General features: G+C 36.9%; 1 protein-coding gene across 4 annotated transcripts in view; it reads left to right on the top strand.

Annotated features, from left to right (window-relative positions):
- ARHGAP18 (Rho GTPase activating protein 18) overlaps window positions 1–14,653 on the top strand; it is a 95,703-nt gene extending 81,050 nt beyond the window's left edge. For all 4 annotated transcript variants that reach the window (XM_027633878.1, XM_027633876.1, XM_027633875.1 and 1 more), the window contains exons 10-15: window positions 392–474; window positions 1,661–1,867; window positions 2,640–2,786; window positions 8,366–8,490; window positions 9,626–9,687; window positions 12,296–14,653. In XM_027633878.1, coding sequence (XP_027489679.1) covers window positions 392–474; window positions 1,661–1,867; window positions 2,640–2,786; window positions 8,366–8,490; window positions 9,626–9,687; window positions 12,296–12,387 — 716 coding nt within the window. In that variant the 3' untranslated portion in view covers window positions 12,388–14,653. The remainder of the gene's footprint in view (window positions 1–391; window positions 475–1,660; window positions 1,868–2,639; window positions 2,787–8,365; window positions 8,491–9,625; window positions 9,688–12,295) is intronic.
- Window positions 14,654–17,065: the final 2,412 nt, after the last annotated feature.

Genomic DNA, 17,065 nt, shown 5'->3' with positions numbered 1-17,065 from the left:
TTCATTCTGTGACTTGGGAGACCATGCAACTGTGAAGGCAATCAGAGAAACTGTGAAAGCAATTTTGAATATACCTTTTCATATGTTGAGGCACAGGCTCAAAAAGGGAGGAACCGTTAGCTGACTATTTCTTCTTGTAACATTGCAAAATAAAAAATCACAAGGCATCTAGAAAATATTACCAGAAGACTGTTGAGTCAGACAGCAACTGAATCCTAAAAGAACATTTAGAAATGAGTATCAGAAAACCAGGGTCTGCTAGTCCTTTCTCATACTATGACAATTAGCCATGTGTATGCATTCTGCATTTTGTAAGAGGTTTCCACTTATGCTTTTTGAAAAGTACAAAGAACAATTTCAAAATACTGAGGTTCATGTGCTTCACTGGCAGATCTTCCAACGAGGAAACAGCAGCTGCAAGCTTTGAATCTTTTGGTTCTCCTTCTACCTGAAGCAAACAGAGACACTCTGAAGGTTAGAATTGTTAATACTATTTTCCTGCAGAAATATTTTGTCTGTTTTTATGAATCCACTGTTATGAATACTGTTGTTTTTTAACATTCTTTTTTTTTTTTCAGTTCAAAGTTAATGCTGAAACTAGTGATTCTTTTTTTTTAATATATATTTCACAGAACTTCAGAAAAAAAACACCCTTAGGACCCTAATTCCTCCCAAATGACTTTTAAGAATGTGACTTGAAATTTTTCCAGGAGATTGCAGTAATAATCTCCCAGCGAGCAACCTTTTCTCTTAGAAGTTTTGCTCTTTTTTTTTCAGCAGTAGTCATTATTTCCAATGCAAAAAATAAGCAGAATACTATGGATGTGAGTTTGCTTTTATGAAGTGGGTTTAGCTCTTCGTTTTTATTCCTCACTTTTCTCTGTGCTGTTTGTTTCTACTCTCAATAGACTAGAAATTTACTTCCTGTTGCTATTTATAGCACATTATATGAAGTCTTCCAATTTGTGCTTGTCCTTTTGTAGCAAAGCTAATAATCTTTTTTCAGAATACGCTTACTGTTAAAACTGCTACAATCAAAAACGAATGCAGGATTTGTGTAGGATGCAAAAGATCATCTATTACAGGCAAAAACCCCTTACTAGGTCTTACTGTTCAAACAAGACTTTCTTTTTGAGTTAGTAAAGAGGACAGTCAAGAGGGCTTCTGAGCTGAGTTACAAATATCTGGAACTGAATTAATTTAAATTACCTGTCATTCACAATGCTTTACTTACAAATTGTTTACCTTACAGAACTAGCCACTCCATGTTTCCATAACCATGACAGCTGGCAATTTAAGAAAAGCCAACAGTAATGTCTTCATAAGCATCTGTGCCTATGCACCTATACAACAAGGGTTTTGAAAAAAATCTTACTGTGCAGCGCTTCAAAGTCACATGAATTGCTTTTGAAAATGTTATCTACGATAATAACAACAATAATGTTTTACTTCATTACTTGAAGGAAACAAAACTGGCATTACAGTCCTGTGAATAAAGATATACACACTCATATTATTGATTGTTTTTAATGTGTGTTAGGAATTAAGAGCTTTTTCAAAAAATATGTAACATCATGTTTCACTTCTATGTTCATGTTCAATTCTGCACGTTTCACTTTTCATGTGCAGAGTTGAGCTGTAAGTTCTGCTGTTATTTCAGGTACTGCTTGAATTCCTCCAAAGGGTAATTGATCATCGAGACAAAAATAAAATGACGTTAAAGAATGTTGCAATGGTGATGGCCCCAAACCTTTTCACGTTTCATGGGTTTGGCTCAAAGACTATTGAACAAAGCGAGTTTGTTATGGCAGCTGGAACAGCAAATGTCATGCGTCTTATGATTCAATACCAAAAACTTCTCTGGACAGTAAGTACATTTTTAGGCGGGGCGGGGAATGATGAATTTCACAAACAAGTTATTTGAACAAAGAAGTAATATGGAATTACATCCATGATTTAGAGAAAGATCAGCCCCATCCAGCTGGGTTCTTGCTTATAGGTAACTCTTATGGGAGCAAAACAAAATCGTTATGTCTGATGTTAAGCTCTGATTGTCAGAGTTTTAATACAGTATGTACTAGATGTGAACTCAAAAATAAGTCCCTGGGGGATATTTATATTTGGTCTACCAGTATACAGTGTTGTGGGCAATTCTTTTGAGCTTGAAGATATTAGCAGGAAATATTTTAATTCATTTGCATTTGGGGCCAAACTTAATATTGTATAAAACACGTTTTGATAAAACATGAAGTTGTATCATGGTCTCAAGCAAAGCTCTAACTTAGATAGACTGGAGAAGTTGAAGATTTATTGTCCATTAGCAATTTGAAACAATTTTGACCTTTGCTGCATGTGAGGAAAAATAATTATCACCATTGTGCACACTAAGTGTCAACTAAATTTTGTTGGCTGAGGAACGTAAAAACACTGTATGATTCCACCTCTCTTACCCTCCACACAAATAGAGTGGTTTTAAAATCATTTCACAGTTTTATAGTATTTGAATCCGTAATTATTACTGGAAATAAATACTATTTTTTGAGTTCTACCTGATAATTTGTCCATTTACAAAGTTTTGATAACTTAGTTACTTAAGAAAATTACATAGCTGTTCCTACTTACTATCTATATTCACCTAGATTCCTAAGTTTATTGTTAATCAAGTGAGAAAACAAAACACTGAAAGACAGAAGAAGGAGAAAAAGGACAAAGCTATGAAGAAACTTCTGAAAAAGATGGCATATGACCGGGAAAAGCATGAGAAACAGGAGAAGACTCCTAATGATGTAAGGAAGCATGCATCTGAAATACTTTATTAGTAAGACCATAATTTATAGTGAAAAAGTGCATATGACAGAGAGGATATCTACATTTATTTAACTGAGAATTTCAATAGATAGCAAGTTAAGGTGGCTTTCATGGTTTGTGGGTTACCAACATGACACATTTAGAGGACTGTACTGGTTTTTTGTTTGTTTTCTCAGAATTTTCAAAATATTTCTATTCTGAAAAACTGTATCTCACAGGTTGTTTCAATTTGAGCATCTGAAAGAAAAATATATTAGTTCTGTATCTGCAGAGGAAGTGTTGTGACAAGACTTAGTATTACTCTATACATGTTTAGGTTCCGTGCTGCCCAATAAAAGTCACAGCAGATCATGTGTTTACTTAAAAACTAAATATCTGGATTTCACTATATTATATTTAATAGTATTTGGAAACAAATCTAACTTTTAATTATCCTTCCATCTACAGAAGTTCCCCAACCACTGAACTCTTTGTCTCAGTCTTTAGCTAGAACACACACAACCTGCCCAACCTAAGAAAACCCAAAGGATGAAACAAATGTAAAAAGCTGATTAACTACCTCTTATGCAGCTGTTGTCCAAGTGTCTACTGCCAACTTACCCCAGTGTATATGATCTACAGTTCAGAATCTTTCCATTAGGTAATTAACTTCTGCCAGACCCATCAGTGATCTCAAGGCGTAAGTTTCAGCACAACACACTTCACATATTCTTTAAAATAAAAAAAAAATCCTGTGGCATTATAGTGTTAATTTTTCCTGTGGTTCAGAAAGATTTTAGTTGGACTGTTCCCACTGACATCAAAAGCTTAAAAAATACATATCATGTACATTGAAATTATGTATGATTTCAATGGGGTTAGTATTTACAGTTTTTTGAAACTTATTAGCCTGGGGTTAGTATTTACAGTTTTTTGAAACTTATTAGCCTATACGTTATTCCAAAGTTAGTTTAAATACACAAACAGGTAACACAAAATACGTGTATCCTGATAACATAATGAACACGTATCAGATTTGGGTGGTATGAAAATACCCCCTTGAGGGTTGGAGTCACAGTGAAGATTCTGGTGAGGTAGAGACATCTTGTGGTCACTGGTAGAAATTCAGCGCTATGAGCAGTCCACAGCTCTCTTATCAAGTGTGTGTATGACAGACTGTTACAAAAAAAGGGTTGTCATATGCTCATGAAGGCATTTTTTTAAGCTTTTAAGCCAAAAAAGAAAAAAAGAATGGAAATGAATATGCTATATTATCTCTCAAATCTGGTATGCTACCTTTTTTTTTTTTTTTTGAATGTGTAAATAGCTAGATTCTTTGAACAACTATATCCAGAATTTGCTGGAGACTTACATTTCAGTGTTCCGACCTCATTTTGTATGCAATATTTGACATATATCTTAATGTCCAACATTAATTAATTCCCCAGGCATCACTTTGCCTTACTTTCATATCTGTCTATATGAAGGAATCTGTATGCAGAATGAAGACTTACGTAAAGCTCATTAAACACTGGTATTTGTTTTTCTCAGTCTAATAAGAAGAGAATTCTTTGAATTCAGTTCAGTTGAGTTATGATGAGATGACACTTAATGCTGCCATCCTGTGTTCACTGTAGAAATAACAGCAAATACACTGAAGTAGGCAAATGCTGTTGCAAGTTCAGATATTGGATTTTTTTGTAATTCAGCGCTGTTGGTCTTCTAGACTAAGATATGCCTTTTTAATCCACTGGGGAGTTAGTGTTGAGGTCTTTTAGATTAAATTATGCCTTTTCAATCCACTGGAGAGTTAGAACTTAAGCCTCATGTAATACATTCTTGCTCAAATATAAATGTAAAGTTCCTATTCAATAATTTTCTTTAAGCTGTGGAATTCTGTGGGGCTTTGGTTCACAATTAAATGGTACAATTTTTCAAAAATCCTTCATGCTTATTTGAAGCATTCAGTAATTTTGGGTGCCTGGGAAGATATTACTCTTAAAATCATATTAACAAATTGATAAGGCTTCATTGTGTATGACAATTTTATGCATTCATTCTTTAAGGAGAATTTGTGGGGGTTTCCCCCCCTCCAACTCCAATTTTCAATTTATACTGCTTTAATTTAAAATTGAGGTGATTTTTCCTGTGCAGTTCCTGAACTGCATTTCACTATTAGATGGCAAGTGAGGCACCCAGACTTGGGGTGAATTGCTGCTTCAGTGAAAACTTTGCAACTTTTGAAAGCTAATTATCTTGGGTGCAGCTGAATAAAAGCTAAGGAAAAGTTGCTATTTTCTACCACTTGCTGTGGCACCCCACATGATTAAACATAGATGGACAGAGCTTGAGTCACTTCCATACTCTCCATAAATAACTCAGTATCTGCATTCTTAATAGCAGCTCATTTGGATAGAATTTCATCTTATCTCTGATGAGGCCTCTCTATCAATCACATTTCCCTCTTTAAGACAGAGGTTAAATAGCATTTACTGCAAACTGCAGGTGAGATCTCTGTACAGTGCTGAGAGTGGTTAATATTAGAGGGCTTGTGAGGGTTAATTGCATTTTGAGATACCTGTGCATACCTATGGCTCCAAGTCAGTGTTGGGGACTTTTTCTGGTGTTATTGGGCTGCATAATGCTCAAAAAAAGATGCCCTCAGGACTGGAAATTTACCCACTAGCTTTACCCTGATTTATACCATCTGTCATTGTATTCCTCTGTGTCTTGCAATTGTTCCAAAGAAAGGAGCAGTCATGTTAAGAGCACAATGCAATGCTAGTAGACTTAGCTGCTACAGGTTAGTAAAACCATTGTATCCTATAGCCCTTCTATACAAACAAGTTTGTATAACCTGTTTGAATTTACACAGAATAATGTTTCTGACTCTTGCTAAATTTGTTGCTCACTGCAGTCCCAAATTATTTACTAAAAAAAATTGCTACCTGCTAAATCATTTCTCTTTGTATAGTTTTGCAGTTTTTTGTCCCAAAATAGGTGCAACATTTTGCAACTCAAAGCGAACACCTGTTTTGCGTATTTTTCAGACTTTGCTTCCCATGTAGCAAGACCCTTTTTAAAATCAGTTTTGTTCTTCATAATGCTCATGTCCCATTCCTGCTTGGTATAATTTGCACATTTAATAATTATATATAATATTCCATCATTACTGAAAATACTGCATAGTCACTTTATTTCTCTCTTCATCTAGCCTGATAAATATTTAAGTGTGTCATGCCAAATGGAATAGGAGAATCTGGAGGAGACCTACCCCAGATCCTATAGCCAGGGAGCTGCTGTTCTTTTGTGATATATAGATTCAAGTCCCTCTGACAAGAAGGGGTTTGAAAGAAGATGAGTGCCTCCCAGGTGACTGCTCTGCCTGCTGCAGACTAAGCATTGTAGGCCAGTATTTTCCATCAATTATGTACCTTCTTCGTGTTTTTTCTTAAGAGGTTTTCTAATTCAGCCAGAGGCTGCAGTGTTTTAAATCTCGTCCTGAAAGAGACTGTGAGGCAGCAGAGGGAACTTGCGAGTGTAGGTGACCACTCTTTAGTGTATTGTCAGTCATCTAATAGGTACATGAACTTACATATTGTGATGTGGAGCCCCTAACTTGGATGTTTTGAGCTGTGCTGTGCAGAGAATAGGCCCTTCTGTGATTCTGGTCCTAGATGTTTTAGGCCACGTTTTTTTTACCGCCAACTAGCACAGTGAATGGGGTAGGGGATGGTCTGGTTCTGTTCTTTCTCTAGTTTGGCATGATTTCTTCTGTAAATGAAAGTGGTGAAAGTGGCAAAATGCATTCATTAGCTGAGCTAATAATGATTTTATCTGCATAAACAAAGTAATTATTCTGTTTGATCTGTGACTATAATGTTAGAGCTCTGTGGACATTTTTTAGTCTCTCTCTCATAAACTCAAAGCAGGTTATTTTTTAAATAATTTATAATATGCCTGCTGTATATATTAAAAAAAGAAGTTATCCAGCTGAAAGTTGGAAAAACCCCATTAAAATCAACTGAGACAAAATGTTAAAGATCTGTATAAAAAATGAAAGCTAATTTAAATTTACTATGCTGAATTTGGTGAAAGACCAGCTAGGGATGTCTGTGATGTCTGTTCAGCCATAAAAATTTCATTTTGCCAGGATCCCAGAAGTTTGGAAAGAGGCAAAAAATTTTTAAGTGAGAGTTAACTTCCTAGCAGATGACTAGAGACACTTTTTCCATCAGTGAAGGCCCTAAAGAACAGATTTGACAAATTTAGGGATAAATCTTGGGGAGATCTCATGGAGATCTCTTGCAATCTTATGAACCTTTGATTCCACGATTACTACATAGCAAATTCTCAATGTGACGTTTCTTAATGCTTTAGACAGAAATAGGTATTATGTTTAATATTTTAAAATCAATAAATAATAAGACTAGATATAGAAGGATTGTTTGGTTAAAATTACTTATCATAACTCCTCATTTGTGTAGTAATGAGCCTTCAGCTTTCTCAGGAAGCTGTCCTCCTGATTCTGCTCACGTTTATGCTTGTTCTATATTCATTTAACACTGATGGCTTCGGAGAAGCTATTCTAGATTCACAGGTGCCCAGACTTGTTCACTGATTATGGAAGAAGAAATGTTCAGCTTTACAATTGAGTAAATGGAGGTGGGGGGGAGAAGAGAATGAACTCTCATAATCAACCTTGAGTACTGAGACTCTTACTTTCTTTTCCTATCAAAATGAGTACATTTGGGTAAATTATAATGTAATATGAATAGAAAAATTACCTTGAGATTTCCAGGAACAGAAATTAGGACGTTATTCACAAATAAATTATGCCTTTTGTAACTTCAAATGTCATGTACCTGCAACTTGAACAGAAAAACTGTTCTTTGGAGCCCTCCTTCTCTGTAGCTGATATGATTGATATTCATCATCCAGGACTTGTGGATTGAAATAAAATACAAATCCATTATATAGTCAGACCTGCAGGTTGGCTAGCTGAATATATTCTAGAGAAAAAAAAAACAGAGAGAAGAAGCTGCAGTAGTGAATATCTATTTTTAAAGAAATTAAATTTACAAAGAGGAAGGAGGAATCACTTAAAGTATACTGACCCATGAGTACTTTGTGGTTTGTTTTTTTTTTTGGCATGAAGTTCAGGTTAAATGAAACTGGAAAGGTTTCTTCTGGAAGTTTTAGCAGAGGGTTGGTGCAGGGCCGTTGCCTGCTTTCATGCCTACAGCAAGACTTTTCCATATCAATCTCACATGCTTCTTATCATACCAGAGTGTGTTCTTAATATAGCATAATTGTTACTGTTATTCATAATGTCTTTGAAAAATAATTAAGCACTACTGTTCTTTTGTTCTGAAGTTCTCCCTGTTGTTAAAAAGAGCTTTGAAGGTCTGATGTAATTTACTGAATTACTGTGTAGTTATCATATTTTTGTAGGGAAGTGTAGTAGATAGTGAAGTACAGAGCACTGTACTTAGTTACTTATTCCATACTGTATTTTGAGGAGCTCATCAAAGCCAGCTGCTAGCAGCTTTGTTCCAACACCGTTATTGCTTTGCAGACTGATGTTCCTCAGGGAGTGATACGGGTGCAAGCGCCTCATCTTTCGAAAGTTTCCATGGCAATACAGCTGACAGAAGAACTGAAAGCCGGTGATATAGTAGCCAGGTTTCTCAGCCAAAAAAGGTATAAACACATTTTTGTTTTGTTTCAAGAGAAGTGTGTTTTCATTTATTATATCGAGAAAAAAGTTTCAAAGTACTTCAAGTCCTAGTCAGTTGATGAATTTTTTGGCTGAATGTAGCCATTAAAGTACATGCTTGAGGAATTAACTTAATGCTTCTAATGTCATTAAAGCTCGTGAAGCCTTAAGGAATACATGGGTGCTGTTAGTAAAAGATTGCTGTTGACTCTGATGGGTCAGGAATAGTTTTGTAATTTTCTGGTGACAAGACAGAAGGGAACTCCAATAAAATAAGTCTAGGAAACAAAGAGATGAGGAAAGGAGAAAGTAAATATTTTGTAAAATAATGCATTGACATATAGCAATATAATAGGCATTGGGGTATAATAATGTGCAAATGTCATGCACATGCAATGATTTAAAAGGAAAGCTACATTTTAGTCATCCAAATCCATTTAGAAGGGGAGTTTTAATTAAAAATAAAAAACACACATGTTCATCATATATAACTATTTAGCTAAAGCAATAGTATGGTGCACTAGATGAGAATAAGAAGCTGCTTTTTCCTAAATGCTGTTTTGAGGTTTGCATTTTTGTCAGAAAGTTATTTTCTGGCTGTGCCTTAGCATATATTATTACTATTAAACAGTGAGAACAATAGAATCCTTTTGTGATATAGTCACTTTATTCTTCCACTGTCTGTTTTTTACTTCTTTTAGTTGCAGTACAATTAAAACAAGCAAGAATGTGGTTTCTCCCACCCAACCATAAGACTTTTTCTGAAATATGGAGTGTTTGAGGGGAATACTTATTTTTGCAACAGCAGTGGAAAAAAAAAATCAGAGGGTAAATATCAGGCTACTCACTGATAACTATGACATTCTTTTCTAAACCCTGCAGTTTCTTCACATTTATCCTATTTTACCTTTTCTATAGTGTATTTCTCACTTACAGGACTATTCATTTGCATTAGCATGCAAGGGTATTCTTGTTCGCTGTCGGTAAGTATACACACAGATGATTTGTGACAGGTACACTGCTGATGTTAATTAGCATAATTTTTCCCAGACACATCTAAGTGGCTGATCTACAAGCTCTTCTGCAGTATCATCACTCACTGTGCTTTGTTCCTTACAGTGGAAACGTCCAAACACTCAACAAAGAAGAGGTCTTTCTTTATGAAATAGGAGGAAATATTGGTAAGAATGGCTTCTGAACAACTTATTTTGCTAGAATAGGATTCCTTGGCACACTGTCCATGGGGTTCACTGTGGTTGCATTTTTATTCACGTCCCTAGTTCTCTCTGACACTAAAGCAGACAGTTAACTTTGTGGAGAAGGCAGCAGAGATGTTGGTGTGATCATTATATTACTAGTAGCTTATTATCTGTCCCAGAGAAAGATGGCAGCTGAAACAGATGTTCCTGATATGTATGTACAGTGAAGAAGCACAAAAATGTTAGATAGAAAGGTACTTGAACTTCATTTTATTCATCTCTTTGTATTGAGGGATAAAAAGTGAACTTACAGTCCTTCGTGCTCTGCATTTGAGCATTGCTTGCAGGTTCCTTTGGGGGAGAAAATGCTCAACCAGAAAGATGACCTAGTGATAAAATTTTCCAACAGTTAGTTTTTCCTGCTCTGTCTATTCCCAGTTCTCTTGATGAAAGTAAGTAGGAGATCAGCAAGGTTAATGCCAAGGATAATTCTGAACACAGTTCTGAAATTTTCTTTGACAAATGCAAGAGGGTTTTTTCATTAGGAATCAGTTTCTAATCACAGTATTTTTCATATGCTCAGGAAAAAAAAACCATTAAAAAACAGTATTGGATTGGACTTACATTTACTTTTTTCTTGTTAACTGTGACTGCTAAATTTCATTTGATAAAATTCCATGCAGTACTTCTGTGCTCTGCAAGTTTAAATCCTGTATGTAAATTGCTACTTCTAGCATTTTTCCTTTTTACCTAATCACTGTTATAAATCAAGTTTTTGTGTATGTGTCTTAACCAAAAGATTTAATTAAAAACAGCACTTCTGTATTTTCCTGCAACAAATATGTTTCAGTGTTTTTACTAAGTTAGATGGTGAAAAAGAGGTTACTGAGATAGCTGGAGGCCAGATTAATGTATTATATGTTCTCTTGCGTATCCAGTATATATGTACATTTTCTATGCCTTTTAAAGCAGGTTGTGATCCCAGACGTAAGAGTTTTTTAAAGCAGAGGAATATCTTGTTTATTGTACATAAGTGTAATCATTGCAGAAAGAAAGATTTTGTAACAGAATTTCAGTGAAACTGAAACAACATACTATTACTTTAGACATGTGACAGAAATTGTATTTCTCTTAGAGAAAATACACGGCTAGTTGCAGATTTGTTTTGTTATGAAATAGGTTAGAAAGCTTAGATGTTTTCTCTGTCTGAATGGTTTACTTCCAGACAATTTAAACTTTAATCAGCCCTTACAAATCCTAGTCCTTATTAATACTCTCAGTTGAGATAAGAGAAACTTCCAGACTTTATCTTGCTGTACAGGCTTAAGTAAACCAGCTGTCCTGATCTTTGCCGTTTGTGTCTCTCTGCTCGATGTGACTGACTCATGCAGAGGAAGCCCAAAGTGAGAAGACTTGTGATGTGCTCACATCCGTACACTTGGGCTCATAAATTGTAACATGCACAGCACTGTGATCCTGTCCCCTAGCAGATGGAGCCACTGAAGTCTCCAGACATTTTTTGAGTACTCAGTACGCTGTAGGGCTTCAGGGTACTGAACAGGACTTCTGCCACTGCTTTGTGACTGGGACTGGCTGGACAGGGATATGGCAAAGCACTATCTTTGTGCTCTCACTGCCTGAACATGCTGCACTGTGTAGAGCAGAGAACCCAGTTCAGTAGTGTGGGCAGTACAAGTCACATAGGTTGGTATTAAAATCCTAGAGGGACCAGTGAGACTGAGCCTCGTTGAGCAGGAAGTTTTGCCTTTTTGCGTGCCCTGCTCAGGGAATCCAAAGAGCTGGCAGAGAAACTCAGTTGCAGCATTGCACCTCTGCTTGCCTTCTGTATCAGGAGTACACATACTGGAATCATCTGTCTGGCACATGGGCCATCTACCCCAACCGTCTGCACAGTGGAGTAGAAGAGGGGCTGTGATGTAGAGCTGCAGATGCATGAGATTATGCTTTGCCTGGAGGGGAATGGGAAGAACATGCAGATCTTGATGGATCAGCATATGCTATTTTCGTCATAGCTACTATGCATAAATTACTTGCTTGTAACGCACCAAGAACAGTGTATTACTTTTCCCTTCTAGGACAGAAACTATTACAAGTACCGTGCAGAACAGCATAGCAGGATCAGGATAGGGAGTAACACCTTCGTAGCAAGGACAAACCTTGCATAAAGCTAGCACTTAAAGAGGGGAAAATAACTTGAAATTTTAATGGGCTTCTATGCAAACGGGAACCTTGTATTTGCCCATGAGACGACCAGGGCATTGCTCCTTTTTTCCTAAATCTTCACAGAGGGGGGCTTCCATCTGTATGGTCTGCATGAAGAATCTGACCTAGAATGTGCCACAGAGGTGGCACAGCCTCTACTCTCCTTCCTTTTTCCTCCTGTCCCCCTTCTTCCTCAAGGCAGATGGACAGGATAAAATTACTTCTAGCTTTTAGGTGCATTGTCCTTTGTGTAATACCACAGAGAGACCTTGAAAACCTAAATGAAATGAAACAGTGACAGGACCTTTGAAAGTTGATTCCTTTCTTTTTTGGGACTGATGTAACCACATATCTCTTATATTTCTAGGGGAACGCTGCCTTGATGATGATACCTACATGAAGGACCTATACCAGCTCAACCCAAATGCTGAGTGGGTTATAAAACCTAAGCAGAGCTAAGCTCACAACTAACAGCAAAAAAACAACCTGTGGACTTACATTGTAAGGCTGAATGTTTCAAAGGGATAGTCTGTCCTTTCAGCATTCAACTGTTATTTATATTAATAGAACCTTATCCAGTTTAAAAAAAAAAAAAAATGATGGAAACTCCGCAGTGATAACCAGTAAATATTTAGTTTTACTTGCAGCAAAATTTTGGAGATAGCACAGTTTTCCCATTCGTATTTGAAACAAGCATAAGTACCTTAAATATTTTAATGGCACTAATCTACCTCCCATCTGGTAGTTCTTGTTGCGGAAGAATTTATTTTTCAAACAGATGTTTAAACTGTTTATATTAGAGATTTACAATCTGTTTGTGTAGACTTTTGCATTCATATAGGGTTTTTCAGTGCTAGTACAATAGAGGACCAAATTGTTATCAGCACTTCTGAATGGTACAGTATTAAAAATAACTAAACCCAGTCATATGAATTTCCCAAATAAGTGTGAATTTCACAGGAGACAACTACAACGCAATATATTTTGTCTTTGGAAGTCCTAATTTTAAAGTTTGATGAAAACTATTTAAAAACAACTGTGAAAATGCTTTCTGTGCAGCTTTTTTTTTGCTAGATCTTTAAAATAATTTTATTGTTATTCTGGTTGATTGTACTCCTGAGATTATTAAAAAAAGGAAAAAGAAAGAAAGAAAGAATCATTTGACAAGGTGAGTAATTTTTAAAGCTCACCACTCTTGGCATTGTCCATTCTGGCATATTGTCATGCACTAGAAAGACCTTTAGGTTTTTCAGTAGTGATGTGCAGCCATGTTACATACACTGGTTTCAGGTTTTTTGGACATCTCATAGATTGAATTTTGTGAGCTGCCAAAACTTTTCAATTACTAGCACAGTAAAAACTTTCAGGAAGAATAAAATAAGTGTGGAAGGAAACTGTAGTCTAAATTTCATAGGTAGGAAACCACCATACCTTTCTCTCAAAACCAGTGTAAGGTTCTACTGTGGAGTTCACATAGGCTTTTTGGATATTACCTACCAGAAGCTGTATGTCTGGTCTATCCTGGATGAGGCTAGAAATCGAATTCTGATTTCCCTGATGCTGATAGATGCTGTCTAAACCACTTCCAAAATTAATAGTCCAATGGAGAACTATTGCAAATCCATCGCTTTGCAGGAAAGCTCCCCATGGAATTTAGTGATAATGAGTTATAGTCTGATGTGGCTTATTGCGGAACAAAGAGCTGTGCCCTGGAGCTCCTGAGCCCCACTCCCCCAGCAGTACTTTGGGCTCACGAGCTTGTGTACTGCTTTACAATTTATTTGTAAACTAGCTCAGCTGTGCTTAAGTGCTTACACCTGCGTGCTGACTACCTGAAATAAGTACTGTGAAATTATATCCTTGGAATAAATTATGTTCTTTCAATGCACACACAGAATTTATATTGACCTCATAGGGAATATTCTACATGCAATCAAGGACTGAATTACATTTTTTTCATGATCAAAGATGATTAAAGGAATAAAGGACCTTTCTGCTGAGCTTTGGACATGGGCCCTGACTGTGTTGACAAAGTAACTACTGGAATTCTCCCTTATATATACAAGCAGTGAAACAGAACTCTGAAAGGTCATAGAAAAATTAAACATCTGCTGATTAGCTATCCACAGCATATGAACAATTTTGGGGGCATGAGTATTTATTGTTTTTTAAAGCCAAAGTCTGTCTTCATATGAAAAAGAAGCACTGACTGATTCTCAAAAGCAGGATGAGTAGAATAGAAAATTGTTTTAATATGACTGTACTGCCCTCAATGCTCCTTCTAGTTGGGTACTCCTGCATGTTATAGTGCTGTGCCACTATGGGCAAATCCATCAAGACAAATCACTTTTGTCAAAAGAACAAACCACACTCCCTGTTCTTCAAATGTAAGGACTAGGTAGAGTAGAAAAACTGTACAGTGCTTAGGTAAACCTTTATAAATCTAATGTAATAAATATGAGGGTTTTTGTCAGGTAATACAAAAATGAAGCGTGTTTTCATAGTACATTATAGTTCTGTAAAAGATTACTTGTTACTGGAACTCTAGATGTTATTTTAATCAGGAGCAAAGTGCAGATGATAGGAACACCTGTACAGTTTCAGTATAAAATTGTAACTGCCCTGTGGCTATGATCTTTTAAATAACTTTGTTTCTGGTTTAGTGCCATTATCTTTTTTTTTTAATTTAAAAAGCTCTTTTATAATTAAATGTTGTTTTTTCTGACTTCTTTTCTCATTTGAATTCTTATATTTGTATGTGAAACATATCCAATTAACACTGAGCAATGGTTATTTTTTAATTTCACACTTTACATTTTTGTAGATAGCTTGTAGCTTTGTGTATGACAAGAAACGCTGATAAGTTAGAAAGAGTCCTGCAACATGAATGCCTGCTGGAAAAGGAAATAATTACCTAGAAGTTTTGAACTTTGGTGCAATCACACAACACCTTAGCTAAATACATAATATAACAATTACTGAGTATATGTGAAGGAACAGCAGCCTTCTCAGCATTTATCAAAAATGCTGGCTCGTAATTTCTTATAATTTAAGAATTAAATTAGGGCACTGTGCTGGTTTAAAGATAAACCAGCAGGAGAAATGAACCCAACTCCAAAGAGATTATAAATCAGAGTTACAATTTAATAAAAATAATATAATAAATACAATTATATGGACAAACAATTGGTTTTAACCCACAAAACTCGGATGTGTAATCCAGCACCCTAGGGCATGAATAGAATGGTGTTCATTGGCCCCTGTGCTGAGCCCCACGTAGTCCTCTGAGTCCAGAGTAAGAGGAGAGGGAAAAACCTGTTGGTGAGAGTGCTGGTCGCAGTCTGGTTGAGGGTGGTGATCGAAGTCCGATCGAGAGTGGTGGTTGCAGTCCGGTCAAGTTCTGGTCCTCCTCTTGACTCAAGGAATGGTATCAGAAGTCCCAAGACCCCTCTGAGGTTCAGGCAGGAATGCCCAGTATCTCCCCCAGGGCGGGGAGTTCCACAATGGGTGATTGTGAGCCGTGGGTGTGAGGAGAGGAACATCTTCCTATCTCACAGGCCTCTTAACACCCAGCTTATAGTCTGAGGTGTCAGGTGTGCTCTGGGCAGCTGCTGCAAATGGTCTATTGTTAACAGTTTCTGAGAAATTACATGGAGGGTGTAGAATACACAGTTTGGGTTACACCCACACAGTGATGAACTGCTCTAGGCTGCTCTAACTAGGATAGGCACAAGGGAGAAGTCCAAATCACATTCAGGTAGGTTGATGAGAATCTTTTATAATTAAAAAGACTGTGCTGCATGGGTCGCTTATTGGGGTAATTTGGCAACCCATCATCGTTTGACTGCTGACTTGGAAAACATGTACACAGGGTTTTTTTCACCCAGCTGATGGATTAATAATTTTCACACTAAGTCTGCAACTCTGTGCCTGCAGAGCAGCAGGGATGGGGGAAAGGAAGGAGCAGAGAAGCAGGCAGTGGCCCCTCTTACCGCTGCCTGAACGTGGTGGAACACGTAAGGATAGTTTTGTGCTCAAAAAATCATCTTCTGATGTATACTGGAGGAGGGGAGAGGGAGGGGAAAGGTCCACAATGCTTGTATGGGATGTAGATCCCTTTCTTGCGCTTCCTGTTTGACTTCAAAGACTGCAGAGTTTGCACTCATTTTCCGTAGCTTCCTGTACTTCCCCAGCTTGTGCGAAGCACAGGCATGTCCCTGGCTGTTCATGGATGCAAGGAAGAAAGGTGTCATCCCAACCACCTGCCCCCTCTGTGAGCAGCAGCAAGGCAGGAGGCAGCATGGCAGGTTTATCTCACATTGCAACTCAACAAGCAGCATCTGTGAGTGTACCTGTGAGACATCGGGAAGGCAGTAGGGAGCAGGAAGATGAATGTGTCTGGATGTGTTGGAAACAGTGGCTGAGTTTCCATTGGGCTTTTACTATGCAGTGGCACGACTGAGATGAATTCAAGGGTAAGGAGATGCACTTTTATGCAGTGACCACCAACAAAGAAGGAAATATTTGAGAAAGGCTTGCTTGAAACTTTTTCCCGACCATTATTTCTTTGTCAAACATTCTTGAAAGCAGTGGAACAGTCCAGTAAAATACACTCTTTTCCTAAGTATTGAGATAAATTGCAGCAGCAAGTTAACTTGGCAAAAGATTGCTAAATGAATGATTTCCTTTGTGTCACACATGCGCTTCTGTTTTTGAAAGGTTGCCATTCAGAACTTATATGCTAATCTTACGGAAATATTTATAATAATATTTTTTTATGTAGAGCAATGGTTTAAAGATCTTCTGACCACTGTTTGTGTTTTCACACAGACCACATCTGAGGCAGGTAAGTACTTATCGTCTCCATTTAACAAATGGGAAAAGTGTTCATAAATGAGTGGGCTGCAGCTAGAAGAGGTAAAGTCAACCTGATTTGTAGAAACCAAATATCATCGTCCAAAACTAGTTTTAAAAATCTGCTATATTGCCAAGAACATCTGTATGGCAATGATGAATATGACTACAGGGGACTCTTTTAATAAATACAGTGCTGTAATTTTTAGCTTGGTTTCCAGAGGAAATTTATCTGGGGTAATCTTGCTTTGTGCGTCTTCCTCTAATTACTTTTGAGTCTGTT

This window comes from Corapipo altera, unplaced genomic scaffold (genome assembly GCF_003945725.1).
Source record: "Corapipo altera isolate COAL_440 unplaced genomic scaffold, ASM394572v1 2b, whole genome shotgun sequence".
NCBI lineage: Eukaryota > Metazoa > Chordata > Aves > Passeriformes > Pipridae > Corapipo > Corapipo altera.
The sequence above is the reverse complement of the archived record's forward strand: the minus strand, read 5'-3'. Positions and strand labels throughout refer to the sequence as shown.